Source organism: Notamacropus eugenii, chromosome 7 (assembly GCF_028372415.1).
Source record: "Notamacropus eugenii isolate mMacEug1 chromosome 7, mMacEug1.pri_v2, whole genome shotgun sequence".
Taxonomy (NCBI): domain Eukaryota; kingdom Metazoa; phylum Chordata; class Mammalia; order Diprotodontia; family Macropodidae; genus Notamacropus; species Notamacropus eugenii.
The window spans coordinates 100,917,675-100,935,827 of record NC_092878.1 but is presented as its reverse complement, the minus strand read 5'-3'; the positions used below and the strand labels follow the sequence as shown (position 1 = coordinate 100,935,827).

The 18,153-nt window shown below is 38.6% G+C and overlaps 1 protein-coding gene across 8 annotated transcripts in view; it reads right to left on the bottom strand.

The window, feature by feature from the left end:
* The window catches only part of TENM3 (teneurin transmembrane protein 3), a 3,393,579-nt gene that overhangs the window by 208,170 nt on the left and 3,167,256 nt on the right, over window positions 1–18,153 (bottom strand). For all 8 annotated transcript variants that reach the window (XM_072622672.1, XM_072622671.1, XM_072622669.1 and 5 more), the window contains one exon: window positions 7,165–7,403. In XM_072622672.1, coding sequence (XP_072478773.1) covers window positions 7,165–7,403 — 239 coding nt within the window. The remainder of the gene's footprint in view (window positions 1–7,164; window positions 7,404–18,153) is intronic.

The following is an 18,153-nucleotide window of genomic DNA, read 5'->3' as shown; positions in this document are numbered from 1 at the left end:
TTGATAACATTAGGCTAAGTATCTATTAGAACAATAATCCCACATGGTTACAAATCATTATTAACAAATGACTTAACTAACTCTGTTACCCCATTGTATAATGCTTTACAGTACTTCTCTTAAATGACTGTTGAAATGAAAACTCCCTGTAAACCTTTCAGTGCTCTAGAAATGCAAAGAAATGCAAACTGCAGAACTAAGCATTGGGGCAATAATGCAAAGAAAACACAATGCCACAATATTTTCTAAAAGTTCTTGTTCTCTCCCTCTCCCTCTCCCTCTCCATCTCCCTCTCCCTCTCCCTCTCCCTCTCGCTCTCGCTCTCTCTCTCTCCCGCCTTCTTGCTCTCTGTCTCCGACTGTTTCTTTAGTTCTTTCTCTATCTCGTTCTCTCTCATCCATCTCTGTCTCTCCTTCTCTCTCTGTTTCCCCCCCTCCCTTTTTCTAGGTCTTATTTTGTGGTTCCAGGTTGGGGCTGGAATGAAATGATCTCTTATTGCTCTTAAGGACTTTGTCTTTCAGTTTGTCAGGATAGCTGTTAGATGGGCATAAACCTGAGGTAAAATTACCATTTGTATTGCTTCCACTATGATTTTGTTAATTTTGATCCCATTTTAATTAGTATCAAAACAATTCAGTTCGATGGCAAGCAATGATTAAATGCCTGCCCTGCACGAGGCGCTGGATTAGCCATGGAGGATAAAAAGAAAATCAAACTCAAAGACTCCCATCAGAGAGTGCCCAGTAACACTGACTCTTATTTGTTAACAGTTAGATTGAAGGATTTCTACTTTCTCATTGGAGCTAGGACTCAGTTTCCCTATTTGTTTAAAAAAAGGCATGTGCCAGGAAGAGGGTTGGACTAGATTATCTCAAAGTTCTCTTCCAGAGCTAGCATTCTGAAACACTATCATTCTAACAACCTGTGCTAGTGTATCAGTTTCTGATTTTTCTGCATCACAATAATTATGGGTTATTTTCACCTACTCCCCAAAGTCATCAGAAAATGAAGGAAGGAATTGGGTCCTGGATTCCTGCCCTCTCCTCATAACAGCACGACCAACTACACAAAGCAAGAAATCTTCCCTTCTGTGCCTCTGTGCAAAACCCACAGCTGCTGGTGCCTTTGGCCAACATTTTTCCTTCTGGAGTTTTAGAGTGGAAATAAGAGGAGGAATGGGTAGATCAGGGCTCAAAAGGATTGGGATGGAAATTTTATGATGGGTCTGCAGTGTCTCTGGTTCTTCCTGTACTACTGGCACTTAACACTATGCTTAATGTAGAGGGTTAGGAATTAGCAACCTGCTCATTGTTGAAAGACATGCTGAGTTTCAAGGTGCCCCTTAATGTACTCGAGAAGCATTTTCTTAGATGACAACACCCTACTAGCTTTAAAAAGTTAATGGGACATAATGGCTTGCCTTATTAATATGTCCTCAACCTTACTATCACCTCAAGCTACCGCCCCACTTCTCCTTCACTTTATGATATTAGGATTTAGAATGAGGAAACAGATTTCAAAGCAACCTAGTTCTAACCCCTCATTTTTCAGATGGGGAAAAATAAATCCTGGGGTGTTCAATATTACACAAGCAGCAATCTAGGATCAGAAATGAGGTTGTCTGGCTTTAGATTCTGTACTCTTTTTTTCTTGACATCTAGATTCAAGACCTGACATCAAGACTTATCTTAGTGAGTTCAAATCTGCTCTGAGACACTTACTAGCTAAATGACCCTGGACAAGTCACTTAACTCTGTTTGCCTCAGTTTCCTCATCTGTAAAATGATCTGGAGAAGGAAATAGCAAATTACTCCAGTATCTTTGTCAAGAAAACCTCAAATAGGGTCACAAAGAGGCAGACTCAAATGAAAAAGACGGAACAACTCTTTTCTCTACACTTCTTTACTGATGAACTAGGAAGCACAGTCTACATCTGCTGCCTCCACTCTATCTTAAGTTTCTTGCAATCTGGCTTGCTATCCTATTTCACTAATTGAAATGACTGGTCTCTCTACAATCACCAATGCCTCCTCAAATGTCAAAACCCATGACCTGTTTTTACTTTTCATGTCCATTGACTTTTTTGTAATGTTCAATTTTTTTTTTACTTTTGCTTTTGGTCATGTCCTTTTGGATATTCTCTCCTCTTTTGGCTTCTGTGATGCTGGCTCTCTTCTGGTTCTCCTCCTACCTCTTTGATAGTCCTCCTCAGTCTCATTTTCCGCTGCTGTCCTTCATCCTGCCCCCTACGTGTGGGTGATCTTGAGGCTCTGTCTTTGACCTGCTTTCTTCTGTACATTAATTCCCTTCATTCACATGAGTGACTTCCATAATCACCTCCATTTGGATAATTACCAGTCTTTATCTTTAGTCCTCATCTCTCTTCTGATTCTATTTCCACATATCTGAACTTCTTATGGTGCCTCCACTTATATATTTGACTGACATCTTAATTCAAATGTTCATAGAACATCAACAAGCCAGTTAGGTATCAGAGCAGTGGAGCTGGATTCAGGAAGATTTGAATTCACATCCAGACTCACACAAGCTTTTTGACCCTGGGCAAGTCATTTAACCTCTGCTTATAGACTCTTCATCTGTAAAATGGGGATAATAATGGTGCCTACCTCCCAGGGTTGTTATTGGGAATCAAGTAAGATAATATTTGTAAACTGACTTGTAAAATCTAAAATATTAAAGAAATGTTAACTATTATTGTTAATTGTTCTTATTGTTATTACTGCTAATATTATTAATTCACATTTCCCCAAACATCAGCTTTTACAAAAACATGCCCTTCCTCCTAATTTCCCAGACTGTCAATGGCATCACAGTTCTCCCAGTTACTAGGTTCAAACCTCTTACTGTCATCTTTGACTCTTCCCATGCTTTACCACCAAAATTTAATCAACCCACAAGTTCTGTCAATTCAATTTCCACAATCTTCCTCCATCAGCCCCTTCCACTCCTGTTTTCACCTTCGTAGTTCACTTATTATCTCTCTCACCTGAACTACTGCAATATAACATGTACTGAGTTATCTTACCTAACTTCAGTTTCATTCTGGGAAATTCAGGTCTTCTGACTCCAAATTCTGGGCTCTGTTTCACACAGTGCTGTCTCGTGGTTTATTTTCTTTTACATTTATCTAATAAATGATTGCCGAACTGAATTTGAACACCTAAAACCAGAAGCTACAAAATAATGGCACATCCATTATGCTGCTTTATTTATTACTTATCAGCTATGATGTTCCAATCCTGCCCCTCCTCCACGCTAAAGCCAAAGGAGAAAGAGCTGCTTCTAATGTCCTGGGGGAGCAACATTTGATGGGAGTGATATATTAATGCTCTAGCCTTCAGCTCACTCCAGCTCCCTTGCCTATTGGAAAGAGAAGAAGAAAATGGTGGGAGAGAAGCTAGTGGTAGAGTAGCTCGTTATTTTGGGCTGCCTTATTCATCCCCTGGCTCTAACTTCAGAAATGAAGAGGACCCTCAGAAGGGATGAAAGAAGGAGGAAGTAAAGAGGGAAGTGACAGAGGGAAAAATTCACAGATGCTTCTCATGATGGCTACAGTTTTTGTAAGTGAGAGCAATCTGGTTGTGACATGCTACCCTATGGAGTCCCAGGACTGATCTTGCTGGCTAGGCAAGTACCCTCTTCCTCCTTGTCTGTTTCATAGATGTCTGCCCAGAAGCTAAGACAACATTTTACAAAAGGCACCACACGTTGCTAAGTGAAAAGGAAATAAAAGGTATACTTTCATGTGTTCTTTCCTCTAGAATAAATGAGCTAATAAAATAGCTAAGCAGTCCTTGGATAATTAGGATCAGCAGTTAGAGGTAAACAACATGAGCATTAGCCTAGGTATCAAAATTCCTGGGTTCTAACCTGGCCTCTGCCACTGACCAGCTACCCAAGCCTGGACAAGTCAGTCTTCACTGAGCTCCAATTTCCCTGTTGCTTGAAAAAAGGTAATGTCTCCTCCTTTCTCACAAGTATTGTGAGGAGCAAGTAAAATGTGTGTAAAATATATTGTAGAAAGGATCCTAAAAATGTTACAACTAATGAAGTAGTTTGAAAATAAAGTATATGAAAGGAATCAAAATTTCTTAAAGACAACGTATGTTATAGATAAGTTAAAGACTGGCTTTGTTTCTCCTTCTGTTTGTGCTGTAAGAAATGTAAGGGCATAACTCTAACGTGGTGGTAATAGAAACAGGTGGAATAGTAATGAACTGTTGTACCTGGGAAAGAAGAAAGTATGATTTTTTTTCACTTTGTAGGTCAGTTGTTTAATTGTTATGTTTAGATGCTTTGGGGAATAAGATGTGGATCACAAAATTTATGATGACATATGCACAAAACAATTCTAATAGAGAAATATAATACCTGATGTTTATCATTACATTCGTATACACTTACATTTGCACTTAAAAAAAAAACAAAACTGTGATTCCATAGGGGTGAGTACCCCTTCCATTAGCAGAAAATGTCATGAGTTTCTGTGGCTCAAAAAATTCTCTCAGTGGCCAATTTTGTGGTGAAGAGGCTTTACAAATTTAGCAACGCTGGACTTTTGGCAACTGACACACAATCCATTGCCAAATCCACACTAGAAGCAATCCCACTTTGGTAGATCCAATTAGATGTTGCACTTCAGTGGCAAAGCCTTTGAGAGCCCAGGGTCATCCCCATGTGACCCCTCTGGCACTAACCAGAACTAAAGAGGACATTTAGACAGCACGAAGGAAGGAGCAAATGAGGGAGGGAAAATTTTTTAGTTAGAATGAGGCACAAAGGTAGGGTCTCATTAGAAATCCACATTAATTATGTACATGTGACTCAAAGTGTACAAATCTTTTGAGACAATGGATGAGGCAGTGGATCTGGCAGTGTGATATAGACTAAGATTCAGGATATATGGGTTCTAGTCAATGATATTAACCTCCTGTGTGACTTTGGTCATTTTGGACCAACAACTCCTTCTTCTATAAGAGGAAAGCTTTGGCTTAGATTCATTCACAGCTCTAAAATATTAGATTCCTTTAAAAAGTCTAAAATTTTATGCTCTAATTTCTCACATGCCATTTACTGCCAATTATTTGGAGAAACAGCTCAACACTGCTGCAAGCTAGTACTGCTTGTTAGATGGCCCAGTTACAATACAACATGATTGCCTTAAAAACGCTGCTTCTGTCTGAGTTGATTCCTTATTTTCTAGCCTGCTAGTCTTTACTAAAAAATATGCTATTGTTTAAGGACTAACCTTTGTGACCCACCCACAAGAGTTCATACAGTTCCTTAAAACTAGGGAGTAATTTGGACACCGGAACAATGCAGCTCATCAAAGAATGATCAGATTATTCCATATGCAGCCACGTTGCGGTTATTAGGCTGAGCAGGATTTCCCAATAACGAACTCCTTTGGAAACTTGAATCTGTGCAATTTCCAGTTCTTTGTCACCACAAAGAGAGCTGCTTTGAACATTTTAGAACATATAGATTCTTTCGCTCATCATTTGGGGAATGGCTGAACAAGTTGTGGTATGGGATTGTGATATAATATTACTATTGTGCTATGAGAAATAATAAGCTTCATGATCTTAGAAAAACATGGAAAGACCTGCATGAAATAATAAAGAGTGAAATGAGCAAAACCAAGAGAACACTGTATACAGTAATAGTGATATTGTTTTAAAAATTACTTGGAGCAAATAAGCTATTTTGATTATTATGGGTACCCAAATTAACTATAAAGGACATACAAAGAGAGATGCTATCTGCATCCAGAGAAAGAACTAATAAATAAAAGTATATATGGAATAATTTTATGCATACACACACACATATACACCACACACACACACACACTCCTATACCTATACCTCTTTGTGTCTAATGGCACCCATTTTTGAGGTGAGGGGGTAAAGGAGGAAAAAAAGAGGAAAAATGGAAATTTACATGACATTTTCATTGCATATTTCAAAGAAATAGTAAGCTATACATAGTGAATATGCAGTTTCACGTGCAATCATCATTTTGTTATAGAAATTTTAAAAAACCTTGAATTTGTATCACTAGTTATTTTTTTTTCTTCATGGGTCAGTCATGTTATGTCAGTCTATGTCAATCCATGCTATGCTTTTGTAAACACTAGTAGCATTTCGAAGCAGTGAGTCCTTTCTCTCACTTAGGAGCAGGACACAAATTATTGTAGTAATTTCTTACATTTCAGAAATAATTTCTAATTGGTTGTGTGTTCCGGCATGTTATGAAATGGTTAAGTCATACGGCTATGGGCAACTTTCTACTAGTAGCCTGCATTACTTGGATTACTTATTAAATGACAAATATGATCAATACTCCATCTGCAAAGATGAAAAATTCCACATATGTGAATGAGTCTATAATCCATTCATTGTTTTATGGGCCTGAAGCCCTCCAGGGAGTGCTCCTGAGTGCTGGGTGATGGCCCTGAGTGATGAGCTTTACATTGAGATTGCTGAGTTAGCTGAAAGATGTGTGATACCACAAGTAGGCAGAGCTCCCTACTGACTACACAGCCATGGAGATTCCTGTCTGATGTTTATTCCAGCAAGGATAGAAAATATTTTGTGTGCATGAAATGTAGCAGAGATGCACATGTTTTCATTAGGGATATGCCAAAAAGCAGAAACGTTTTAAACTTAGTGGACAAGGCTATACTTTATTGGGAAAGAAAGAACTTCCTTTAAAAAAATGAGAGCACAAACATGAGCTTTCCTATTTATCTAAAATTCCTGAAATTTGATGAAAATACTTTGTGATTTATACAGCATACTTACCAGCCTAACACGAACACCTCACTCTGAAATATAATCTCTTGCTATGCTGCTGGGCAAAGTAAATCTACACATCAGATCACTAAAATAGCAATATGGGTCTCCTGATTTACAGTCACAATACAGCTAGGCTCGATTAGTGTGAATGATGACTTCCCCCCACCAAGTGGCTTCATGTATTAACATTTACCCTATGTGAACTTATAATTACATAAAATACAGTCACTGGTTCTAGCTCAATGATAATACAATGTATGAATTTGAATAACATGACTATTTCAGGAGATTTATTATCAGTACTAATTAGAATGTAGTTTTAATCATGAAAATGGGGACTTACCTATAAAATATGATAGTAGTATTGCCAGGAGGACAGAGACCCCTACAGCGCAGAGGGCAGTGCATTTCCAGCTACAGTATTTTGAAGATTTCTTGAATTTAAAAGCACTTCTTGATAGGGTGTTTCTAGGTAGTGGCCGAGTCGGGGGGGAATAAACAGAGCCAGATGCCATTGTGTATCCTGGTGTGGCAGTACTGAACAGTGGCGTCGTCCCTGTTCCTGTTTTGAATAGGAAATGCCTGTGGAAATGGAGAATATTACTGTAAGATACAAGTACATGAAAATGTGAGACACAGATTGCTGATATATGTATATATATATATATATATATATATATATTGATCTATATATGATATATCTATCTATGAGATATCTCTATATAGCTATGTCTATATAGATGCATCCATCTATAGATAGACATAAATCTGTAGAAATACTTATAAAAAACAAAAAAGTGGGACAATATCTATCTATAGATATGAGTATATCTAGTGCATAGATAAATATCTCAGGGGGTACATCTATATTTATATATCTCCCTTTTTTTTTACACATTCTACATAGTTTGCAGTATCTAAAAAGATTATGAAAGCTAATAAGTATTCTTTAAAACAAAGCAATGCCCATCTCTTGGATGCATCCCCTTCTCTACACTCAAGATTGCCACCCTGGCTCAGGCCCTCACCATCTCATGCCTGGAGAATTGGCTGCAACAACCTGTTAGGTGATCTACCCATTTCATGTGTCTTCCCACTTCATTCCACTGCCAAAGTGATTTTCCTGAAGTGCAGATTTGACCACATTATTCTCCCCTATTTAACAAATTCTGGTGACTTCTTATTACCTGTCCAGGATCAAATGTCTCTCTGTGGCCAGCCAACTGGCCAGCCAACTTTCTACATTTTCAGTCTCTAAAATTATGCTTTTATTTAGATAGTCTAGATTTCCATAAATCCAGCAGCAAGGCCTTCTCACAACTCCTCACACATGGCACTCCACCTCGGAACTCTGTGCTTTTTTGTTGACTGTCTTCAGGCAAGGAATGCCTTTCCTTCTCATTTTCCCTTCTTAGGAGTTCTCTGGTTTCTATAAAGACTTAAATCTCATCTTTTGCAAGACATCTTTCCCGGTTCTTCCTTCCACTCTTTTCCTTCCCTGAGATTGCCCACCATTGGCACTGTGTGTATGTCTATCTGTCTGTCCTATCTATCTATCTATCTATCTATCTATCTATCTATCTATCTATCTATCTATCTATCTATCTATCTATCATCTATCTGTCTAAGTATCCATCTATCTAGTAGGTATGTACACATGTATATACGTGTATATGCACATTTGGGTATCTGTATATATATATATAATATTGTGAATATATGTACACATTATATCTATATAATCTGTATTGTGTACATGTGTATATGTATATACATACATGTTTAATATGTGCGTGTAATCTGTATATGTCTATATATGAATGTATTGAACAATATTGAATATGCAAATATGTATATGTGTGCATAGAATTATATGTAGACTGTGTATGTATCTAATGTGTATGTATATGTACATGTGTGTTTGTGCAGTATTTAGCTAGTTTAAGGCTCTCTCCCCTGTTAGAACATTTCTGCCTCACTTTACATCCTTGGTACTCAGAGCAGTGCCTGGCATATCGTAAGCGCTCAATAAATGTTTGTTGACTTCTCTCTCCTCTTTATTCTCTCCTCTCTCTTTCTCCTCTTCTCTCTTTCTCTAATTATTGGACTCAATGTTAAATTCCTCCTTAAATATTTCATTGTGGCTTGGAGGTCATGTTGGGTTCTCAAAGGTTATGCTAGGAGAGCAGAAGAGACCCTAGGTCTTATTAAACTAGCAAGGTTTACAGTATAGGCTCCCAGTATAGGCCCAGTAATAGGTCATGATCAGCCAACCTAAGCCTACAGTGGCTTTTCCCCAAAAGGTGATCTTTTTGCCACGGCAGCTCATGAAGACTATTTAATACATGGGGTGCTATCTTTAACAGTGGAAAGAGTTTGCACACAAATTAAATCAAGCATCCTTGAACATAAGGCTCCATAGTGGTAGAAAGAATCCTGAAAACATAGATTACCTACACAAGACACTGAACAAACTATCTCCCTGCTCTTAAGATGAGCTGTAAAGATGTGAACTAAATTATAACACATATTGGGTTGATTCAGAGCATACTAAACCATCAGAGTGGTACTGAATCTATCAGTGTGACCTTAGAGGAAGTTGTGTGCTATAGGGCTCTATACTTAGCTAGTATATCAACATTTTCATCATCATTAAGTTGAATGAAGGCACAGATAAAACGCATATCAAATCTACAGATGGCACAAAACTGGGAAGGACAGTTAATACAATGGATAACATGGTTGGCAACCAAAAAATTCTCGCTAGTCTGAAAATACGTGATGAAAATATAATATGATGAACTTTAAGAGGGATAAATATAAAGTGCTATTAAGGAGATAAAAACAAATCAGCAACATAATTACAGAAGGGGGTGGAACATGGCTAGATAATAGTTCCAGTGGGAAAAATATCTGAGCAATTTAGTGGACTAAAAACTTAATCTCTCCCCAAAATGTGTATGTAGTAGCCAAAGAGCTAGTGAGATTTTAAGTTGCATTAACTGAAGCATAGCGTCCAGAATGGACAAGGTGATAGTCACACCACATTGGAAGGATTGGTAGTTGCAGTTCTGGCCATCACACTTTAAGAAGGCCACTGAGAAGCTGGAATGCAGCCAGAAAAGGGTGATCATGATAGTGATGGGACTTGGGACTATGCCATACAAAGATTAGTTAACAGAAGAGAGGATGCATATTCAAAAGGAGAGAAAGCTTAAAAAAGCAGTTATCTGTATTGATTTCTGAGGCTCTCATATGGAGGAGGCATGGGAGTTGTTTTCATCTGGCCAAACAGGCCATAAGTACAAACAATGGGATGAGGTGACAGGGAGGCATATTTCGGTTCTTTGTGAGGGGGAAAAATTAGTGATTAGAGCTGTCCCAGAATAGAATAGTCAAGAAGACAGAGAATTGCTTATCACTGAAGGTCTTCAAGAGTAGTGCCCATCAATTGGGGAATGGATGAATGAGTTGTGGTGTATAGTTATGATGGAATACTACTGTGCTATAAGAAATGATGAGCTCAATGATCTTAGAAGGATGTAGAAAGACTTGCACAAAATGATGAAGAATGAAGTAAACAGAACTAGGAGAATACTGTATGTAGTATCAGCAATACTGTTTTAAGAATAACTGAGCAACTAAGTCATTTTGACCATTACAAATACACAAATTAAAAATACAAGACACACAAAGACACTGTTTGAATCCAGAGAAGGAACTGATAAAGAAAAGTATGTACAGAATAATTTTATATACACACACACCTATTTGTATCTAATGGTAGGCATCTCTAGGATGAGGGCGGGAAGAAAAAAATACACACAATAATTTTATTGTTTATTTGGAGGGAAAAGCAAATTGTACATGGTAGGCTTTCAGTTTCATGGGTAATCATCTTCTGTTGTTGTTGTAAAATTCTTCTTTTGTCCAGTTAATTGAAAAGAAAATAATTTAAAAAAATAGTACTGGATGCCAACCTTTTAGAGATGTTGCAGAGTAGGTTCTGGTTACACCAGATAACCTCTGAATTCCTTTCTAACTCTGAGATGAGATAGTTCTAACCCTGGAAGTGTGAAACCTATTCCTGTTTGAAGTGTTCTTGGAATTCTTTATAAAATGCTTTCAAAGACTGTTTACAACTCACACAACCTTAGACAGGGGAATGCCACTTAGTTTACCTACCTGATACATGAATCTTTCTTACAAAATCCTGAGTAGGGAGTGGATGGCAGAGTAGAAAGATGCACCTACTCTAGCTCTTCCCTCACAGCCCATAAAATACCTGTAAAAACGGTTCTAAACTCATTCTAGAGCAGCAAAAGCCACAAAACGACAGAATGAAGAGATTTCCAGCCCCAGGTAGCCTGAAAGGCCAACAAGAAAGGTCTATCACACAAGTTTGAGGAGCAGAGCACAACCCATAGAGCTCAGGCCAGCCTTGGCTGAGCAGCACCAGCAGGAACAGGACTGGAATGGGCCTTGGGGTGGAATCCTTGGCAGCAGCTGCAATTTTCAGATCCCTAAACTCACAAACACCAAAGACAGCTTCAAAGGTCAGTGAGAAAGCTTTTTCATCTGGGTGAGAAGGGAGCAGGGTCCTCCCCTAGTCCCAGCCCCAGGTGGCGGCAGCAACAGCAATGTCCATTTCTGGAGCCCTCGACCTAAAGCCCCTAGGGGAATTGAGCTGCTGATCTGAGTCTCAGCCCTGACTGGTGGCCTTGGGGTGAGGAAGAGTGCTGGCTGGAGTGGAGGAGCTGGCGGAGGTTTTGTAAAGGGAATTCTACTTGCAGATTCTGGACAGAAAAGCTTTGGTAGCTCCTAGACCAGAAGGCAAGCCAGGAGAGGAGTAAACTCCTCTCCCTTGATTGTGCCACCCTGGAGGAACTGAGAACTTACAGGTCCCCAGAGTACTCAAAAGTCAAGTAACTGACTGGGAAGAGGCCCAAAAAAGGGAAAAAAATAAGATTATAGAAGGTTACTTTCTTGGTAAACGGGTATTTTCTTCTATCCTTTCAGATGAGGAAAAACAATACTTACCATCAGAGGAAGACATAAAAATCAAGGTTTCTGTATCCAAGACCTCCAAAATAAATATGCAGACCATGGAAGAACTCAAAAACAATTTTGAAAATCAATTAAGAGAGGTGGAGGAAAAGTTGGGAAGAGAAATGAGAGCAATGCAAGAAAATCATGAAAGGTGAGTCAACAGCTTGATAAAGGAGACCCAAAGAAATGCTGAAGAAAATGACACCTTTAAAAATAGACTAACCCAAATGGCAAAAGCCAATGAGGAGAAGAATGCTTTAAAAAGCAGAATTAGCCAAATGGAAAAGGAGGTTCAAAAGCTCACTGAAGAAAACAGATCTTTAGCAATTAGAGTGGGGCAGATGTAAGCTAATGACTTTATGAGAAACCAAGAAATTACAGAATAAAACCAAAAGATGAAAAAATGGAAGATAATGTGAAATATATCATTGGAAAAACAACTGACCTGGAAAATAGATCCAGGAGAGACAATTTAAAAATTATGGGACTGTCTGAAAGCCACAATAAAAAAAAAGAGCCTGGACATCATTTTTCATGAAATTATCAAGGAAAATTGCCCGGATATTCTAGAACCAGAGGGCAAAATAAATATTGAAAGAATCTACTGATCACCTTCTGAAAGAGATTCAAAAAGAGAAACTCCCAGGAACATTGTAGCCAAATTCCAGAGTTCCCTGATAAAGGAGAAAATATTGCAAGCAGCCAGAAAGAAACAATTTGAGTACTGTGGAAATACAATCAGGATAACACAAGATCTAGCAGCTTCTACTAATGTAGGGATTGAAGGGCTTGGAATATGATATTCCAGAAGTCAAAGAAACTAGGACTAAAACCAAGAATCACCTACCCAGCAAAACTGAGTATAGTACTTCAGGGGGAAAATGGTCATTCAATGAAATAGAGGACTTCCAAGCATTCTTGATGAAAAGACCAGAGCTGAATAGAAAATTTGACTTTCAAACACATGAATCAAGAGAAGCATGAAAAGGTGAACAGGAAAGAGAAATCATAAGGGACTTACTAAAGTTGAACTGTTTACATTCCTACATGGAAAGATAATATTTGTAATTCTTGAAATTTTTCTCAGTATTTGGGTAGTTGGAGGGATCACACACACACACACACACACACACACATACACAGAGAGCACAGGGTGAGTTGAATGGGAAGGGATGATATCTAAAAAAATTAAATTAAGGGGTGAGAGAGGAATATATTGGGAAGAGAAAGGGAGAGGTGGAATGGGGTAAATTATCTCTCATGGAAGAGGCAAGAAAAAGCTTTTTCAATGGAGGGAAAAAGCGGGGAGGAGAGAGGGAAAAAGTGAAGCTTACTCTCTTCACATTTAGCTTAAGGAGGGAATAACATGCTCACTCAATTTGGTATAAAAATCTACACTACAGGAAAGTAGGGGATAAGGGAACCAGTGGGGGCAGGGGATGACAGAAGGGAGGGCAAATGGGAGGAGGGAATAATTAGAAGTAAACACTTTTGGAGCAGGACAAGGTCAAAAGAAAAAAATAGAATAAATGGGGGGGCAGGATAGGATAGAGGGAAATATAGTTACTTTCACAACATGACTATTATGAAAGTCTTTAGCAAAACTACACGTATATAGCCCCTATTGAATTGCTTGCCTTCTCAGTGGGGATGGGTGGGGAGGGAGGAAGGGAGAGAAGTTGGAATTCAAAGTATTAGAAACGAATGTTGAGAATTGTTTTTGCATACAACTGGGAAATAAGAAATACAGGTAATGGGGTATAGAATTTTATCTTGCCCTACAAGAAAAGAGAGAAGATGGGGATAAGGGAAGGGAAGGGTGTGATAGAAGGGAGAGCTGATTGGTGAAAGGGGTAATCAGAATGCAAGGCATTTTGGGGTGGGGGGAGGGGACAAAAGGGGAGAAAATTTGGAACTCAAAATTTTGTGGAAATGAATGTTGAAAATTAAAAATAAATAAATAAACATTAAAAAAGTCCTGAGTAAATGATCACCCAGTCTCTGCTTAAACACTTCTAGCCTTGGAGAACTCACTATCTCACTTTTAGCTCGATCATCAGATGGCCCTAATAACTGCTTCTTTTCCAGTCCTATCTGACCATACTGTCTGTGGGATTTTCCTGGCAAAGATTCTAGAGTGGTTTTTCATTTCCTTCTTTGGAAGGTTAAAGAAAACAGAGGTTAAGTGATTTGCCCAGAGTCACACACCTAGTAAGTGTCTGTGATCAAATTTATACCTGACTACAGGCCCGTGCTCTATCCACTGAGCTACCTAGATGCCTCCTAGTGCTTAGATGAACAAAAATCTGCTATCTGTTAAGACAGGAAACTAATATCATTCCTTTATAGTTACACCTGGCATTTAACATTTTTAGAAACACAGGCTCATGGAAGTCAACTCAATTATCTGCGTGCACATCTCCTATTCTGTCAGTTATCTGAAGTAAATCTTAATCACAGATAGGCATTCCACTGTTCAACCCGGGAGTGTCAGATGTGGCCAAAATCAGTTTTATATCCCCAGGGATTGAAAATTCATTTAACTTCTAGTCTAAACAACTCAGGAAGGTAAATCTGTTAGGGGGAAAAAACCCACAAAACACATTCCAAATTATGCATGTCATGTAACCAGTTTAGTGGTAGCAGCAAATATCAATTTACTCTGCCTCACTATGTATAGTTGGGAATAACAGGTAGAATTAAGCACTGACTCAGTTTACAAAATATGGAAATCAGAACAACTCTTTGCTGCCTATCCGTAAGAACAACATTCCTGCTGTGATGATAATGCCAGGGAAATGTTTCAAGCATGGCACCTTGGAGATTTTCTTGAAAAGCCAGGCATGATAGTCTATTATCTTTAAACAAGTCCCCTTGACTTTGTTTCTAATTTATTTTAAATATAAATTTGGAGAGGTGATCTATTACTCCATGTCTTCATGAAAAAAGCAGAATTTATAACAACTTTTGGTCACGGATTTTGTGAATCAGATGCACAAGATTTTTTTCTCCTCTGTCCAAATGCCTGTTCACATTAATAACGTATTAGGTCTAAGTCTATAAAAATCAAATAAAACCAGGCTGGATTTTAAATAAACCTGGATATAGAGAAGAGAAAAATGATAAGAAATTGAAAATGCAACCTTTTATACTGCCTCTAGTATGTGTGAGAAGGGCTGATCATGATTTTGCAAGTTGGTAAAAATTACAAGATTTTTGTATGTGTAATTCATCTGCAAGCTCATAGATCTAAAACACTGTTGTATGTGAGAGCCTCAAAGTATTTAAATATATCAATATGTATATAAATACATAAATATATTCATTTTCATTTAGGTAGAAGATTGTTAGTGTTCAGTTCAAAATGGATGGATGCTTACTTCTCCAGGACAAAAACGTCCCTCCCCTGAAATATGCAAGAAATAGAACAATGATAAGTGAAGGCTATGATTAAATATATATCTTCTCCTCTGCATGTGGGAGGTATAGAACAGTTTTCTATACAGGAAAATTATTTTTTCTACTAACTCTCTGGCACACTTTTATTTTATGGTGCATACAAGGCTATGCAGCTTTGGGAATACGTATGTAGATGCAAGAATTCTGCAAATATGTATTATATATGTGTGTGTGTATATATATACATATGTATCTGTGTATCTATGTATTTATCTATGCATGTTTGTACATATCTATCTCCATCTATACTTATACAATCCAAAATGTATTGTTATGACCTTCATCTACATGTGTATATACATACCTGTCTATCTGTCTATACATATACAGTCCAAAATGTACTTCTATGACCTGTATCTGTGTGCGCATGTACATATCTATCTCTATCTACACAGCAAAATATACTGCTATGACCTGTATCTGTGTGCATATGTGCAAATCTATCCATCCATCTATCTACAGTCCAAAAGTACTGCTATGACCTGTATTTTGTGTGCATATGTACCTCTCTCTCTCTCTCTCTCTCTCTCTCTCTCTCTCTCTCTCTCTCTCTCTCTCTCTCTCTCTCTCTCTCTCTCTCTCTCTCTCTATCTATCTATCTACACTCCGAAACGTATTGTTATAATCTGGGACCCAGATGGTGCTTGTCTGAACGCTGGCAGAGATTTCCTTTACTTTTTAGACCATATTTGGTAATTATGAAAAAATTCAGCCCTCTGAGAAGAATTCCCCATTGTATTCAGCAATACAAGGAGCAGCCTCTCTTAACACCGAGCACACCGGAACGGGCTGATTTCTGTTCTGATGTTTCTAACGATGCCCTGTGTGATGCCTGCCCGCAGTTCCTCGCTATTTGTGGCACCGTTTCCACTGCGGTGATGAACTAGAGAGGCACACTGAAGAGAGACCATCAGAGACTGAGACGAGGAAAATCAATTTCCCAGCCCCACAGCCAGCTGGTGCAGAAGGTCAGTGAGCACTAACAGTTGCTCTGTGGCACTGGCATCTCGAGGGGGCTTCTGGAGAACAACAGCCGCCGCCGCCAGACGACAGCTTTGGAACCGCGCGGCATCATTAACTTGGAATGCTATGCGGCTACGAAAACAAAACGAGGAGGATTACTTTGTATTAGGCACAATGAATAGCTGCTTTTTTAAAACAGCAGCAAATGAAACAACTCGCCACTTGGGTGGATCGACTTCCAAGCCTCCCTTCTGATCCACAATTTTCACCCTCTGTTCCAGCTCATCTTTCTAACTGACTTCCTGAAATTTCCTTCCCGAGGTCATGTCACACATTCAAAATGAGAAGGACAAAGACTGAGTCCCTCTCATCCTTCTTCCTGTCCCCATTCCCTCTCTTCTTGGGCACTGGAGTAATTCTCTCCAACTGACAGACTTGGTATAATTTTCAATTACTCCAGGCTGTCACTGAGTTCTGTGGATTCTTTTCCTTCCTAGTATGCCTGATGGCGCTTCAGGCAGGGCTACAACCTAAAATCTAATTCTGGCCACTTTGCACTCAAAATCCTACCACCTATTCCCTCTGGAAACACAAGAGAGAGGCAGTGTTGTTCAGGAGTTAGCGCACATCCTCAGAATCCTAGCTATGCAACTTAATAGTGGAGTGACTGGGTAACTCGTTTAATTTAGCTGGTCCCTCCAATGTGTGGAATTCTCATCCTACCAATCTCATAGGTTTGTTTTGAAGAAAGTGTTTTCAAATATATGAAAAATGTATGCAAATTTTATACACTAAATCCACTCCTCCTTGTGTTTGTTATCTTTTTCTTTATTCAAAAAGTTTCTCTCCCATCTCCCCAAGGATTAATTACACTCCTTAAATCTTTACATCCCTCTTTTTAATCCTATTATCTATGGTAGAGTGAAAAAAAGTGATGGTTGCTTAAGTTTTTTCCTATATGCATGAAACTCTGAAGTAAAATCTGACACTTGTTTCCGATGTGACTTTGAGCAGAAGTCACTTGACCTTTCAATGGGTCTTAGTTTCCTCAGCTATAAAATTAGGCGGTGGGATTATGTGGCTCTGAATTCCCTTCCAGCTCTAGATAGAAGAGCCTTTATTCTGTTTAAGCCATCTCCCACAAAACACTATTTACCACTCTGAACGATAAAGAAACCAATTTTTTTAAAAGCAAATTTAAGAGTCTATACTTATTATATGCTTGTGTATCAATTGATGAACGCTATATTTTAAGTGCCTCAGCATCAGGTAGGTAAAACAAATTGTTAGAATAACAATTACACTCAAGTGTAATATTCAAGAGTTACTTAAGATAGCAAGAGTCAATATACTATAGTAGAAAGTACATAAGATTCAGGGGTCAAGATAGCTGTGTTCAATTGCTAACTTTGACAGTTTGTGTGTCCTGGGGCAGTCATTTAACTAATTTGTGCCTCAATTTCCTCATCTGTAAAATGAGGATAAAAAACCCAAATATAACACCTGGCCTATGGTCTCTCAAAAGACTCTGAAGTAACATGTACTGGGTCCACTGCTGTGGTCATTTCTTTCTGTTTTTTGGCTAACTGCACCAACCTGGATTTGCTCCAGGGAAATCTCAGTGGGGTTGTCACTGGAGAGATTGCTTGGTTTAGATTTCTTCTAAAACATACTCTGGGGACTCACTGAATAGATAACTCTCTTCCCATCTGACATGCACTGTCCAAGTAACTTTGGTCTCCGGGTAGGATTTTGTGCAGGAGCTGGGTGGACTAACCATGTCTTTCTCTAGGAAGGAGGCTGCTATTGCAGTAAATCTCCTTTCTGTGAAAAATCTAATCCTCCAACTCCCAAACTTGGA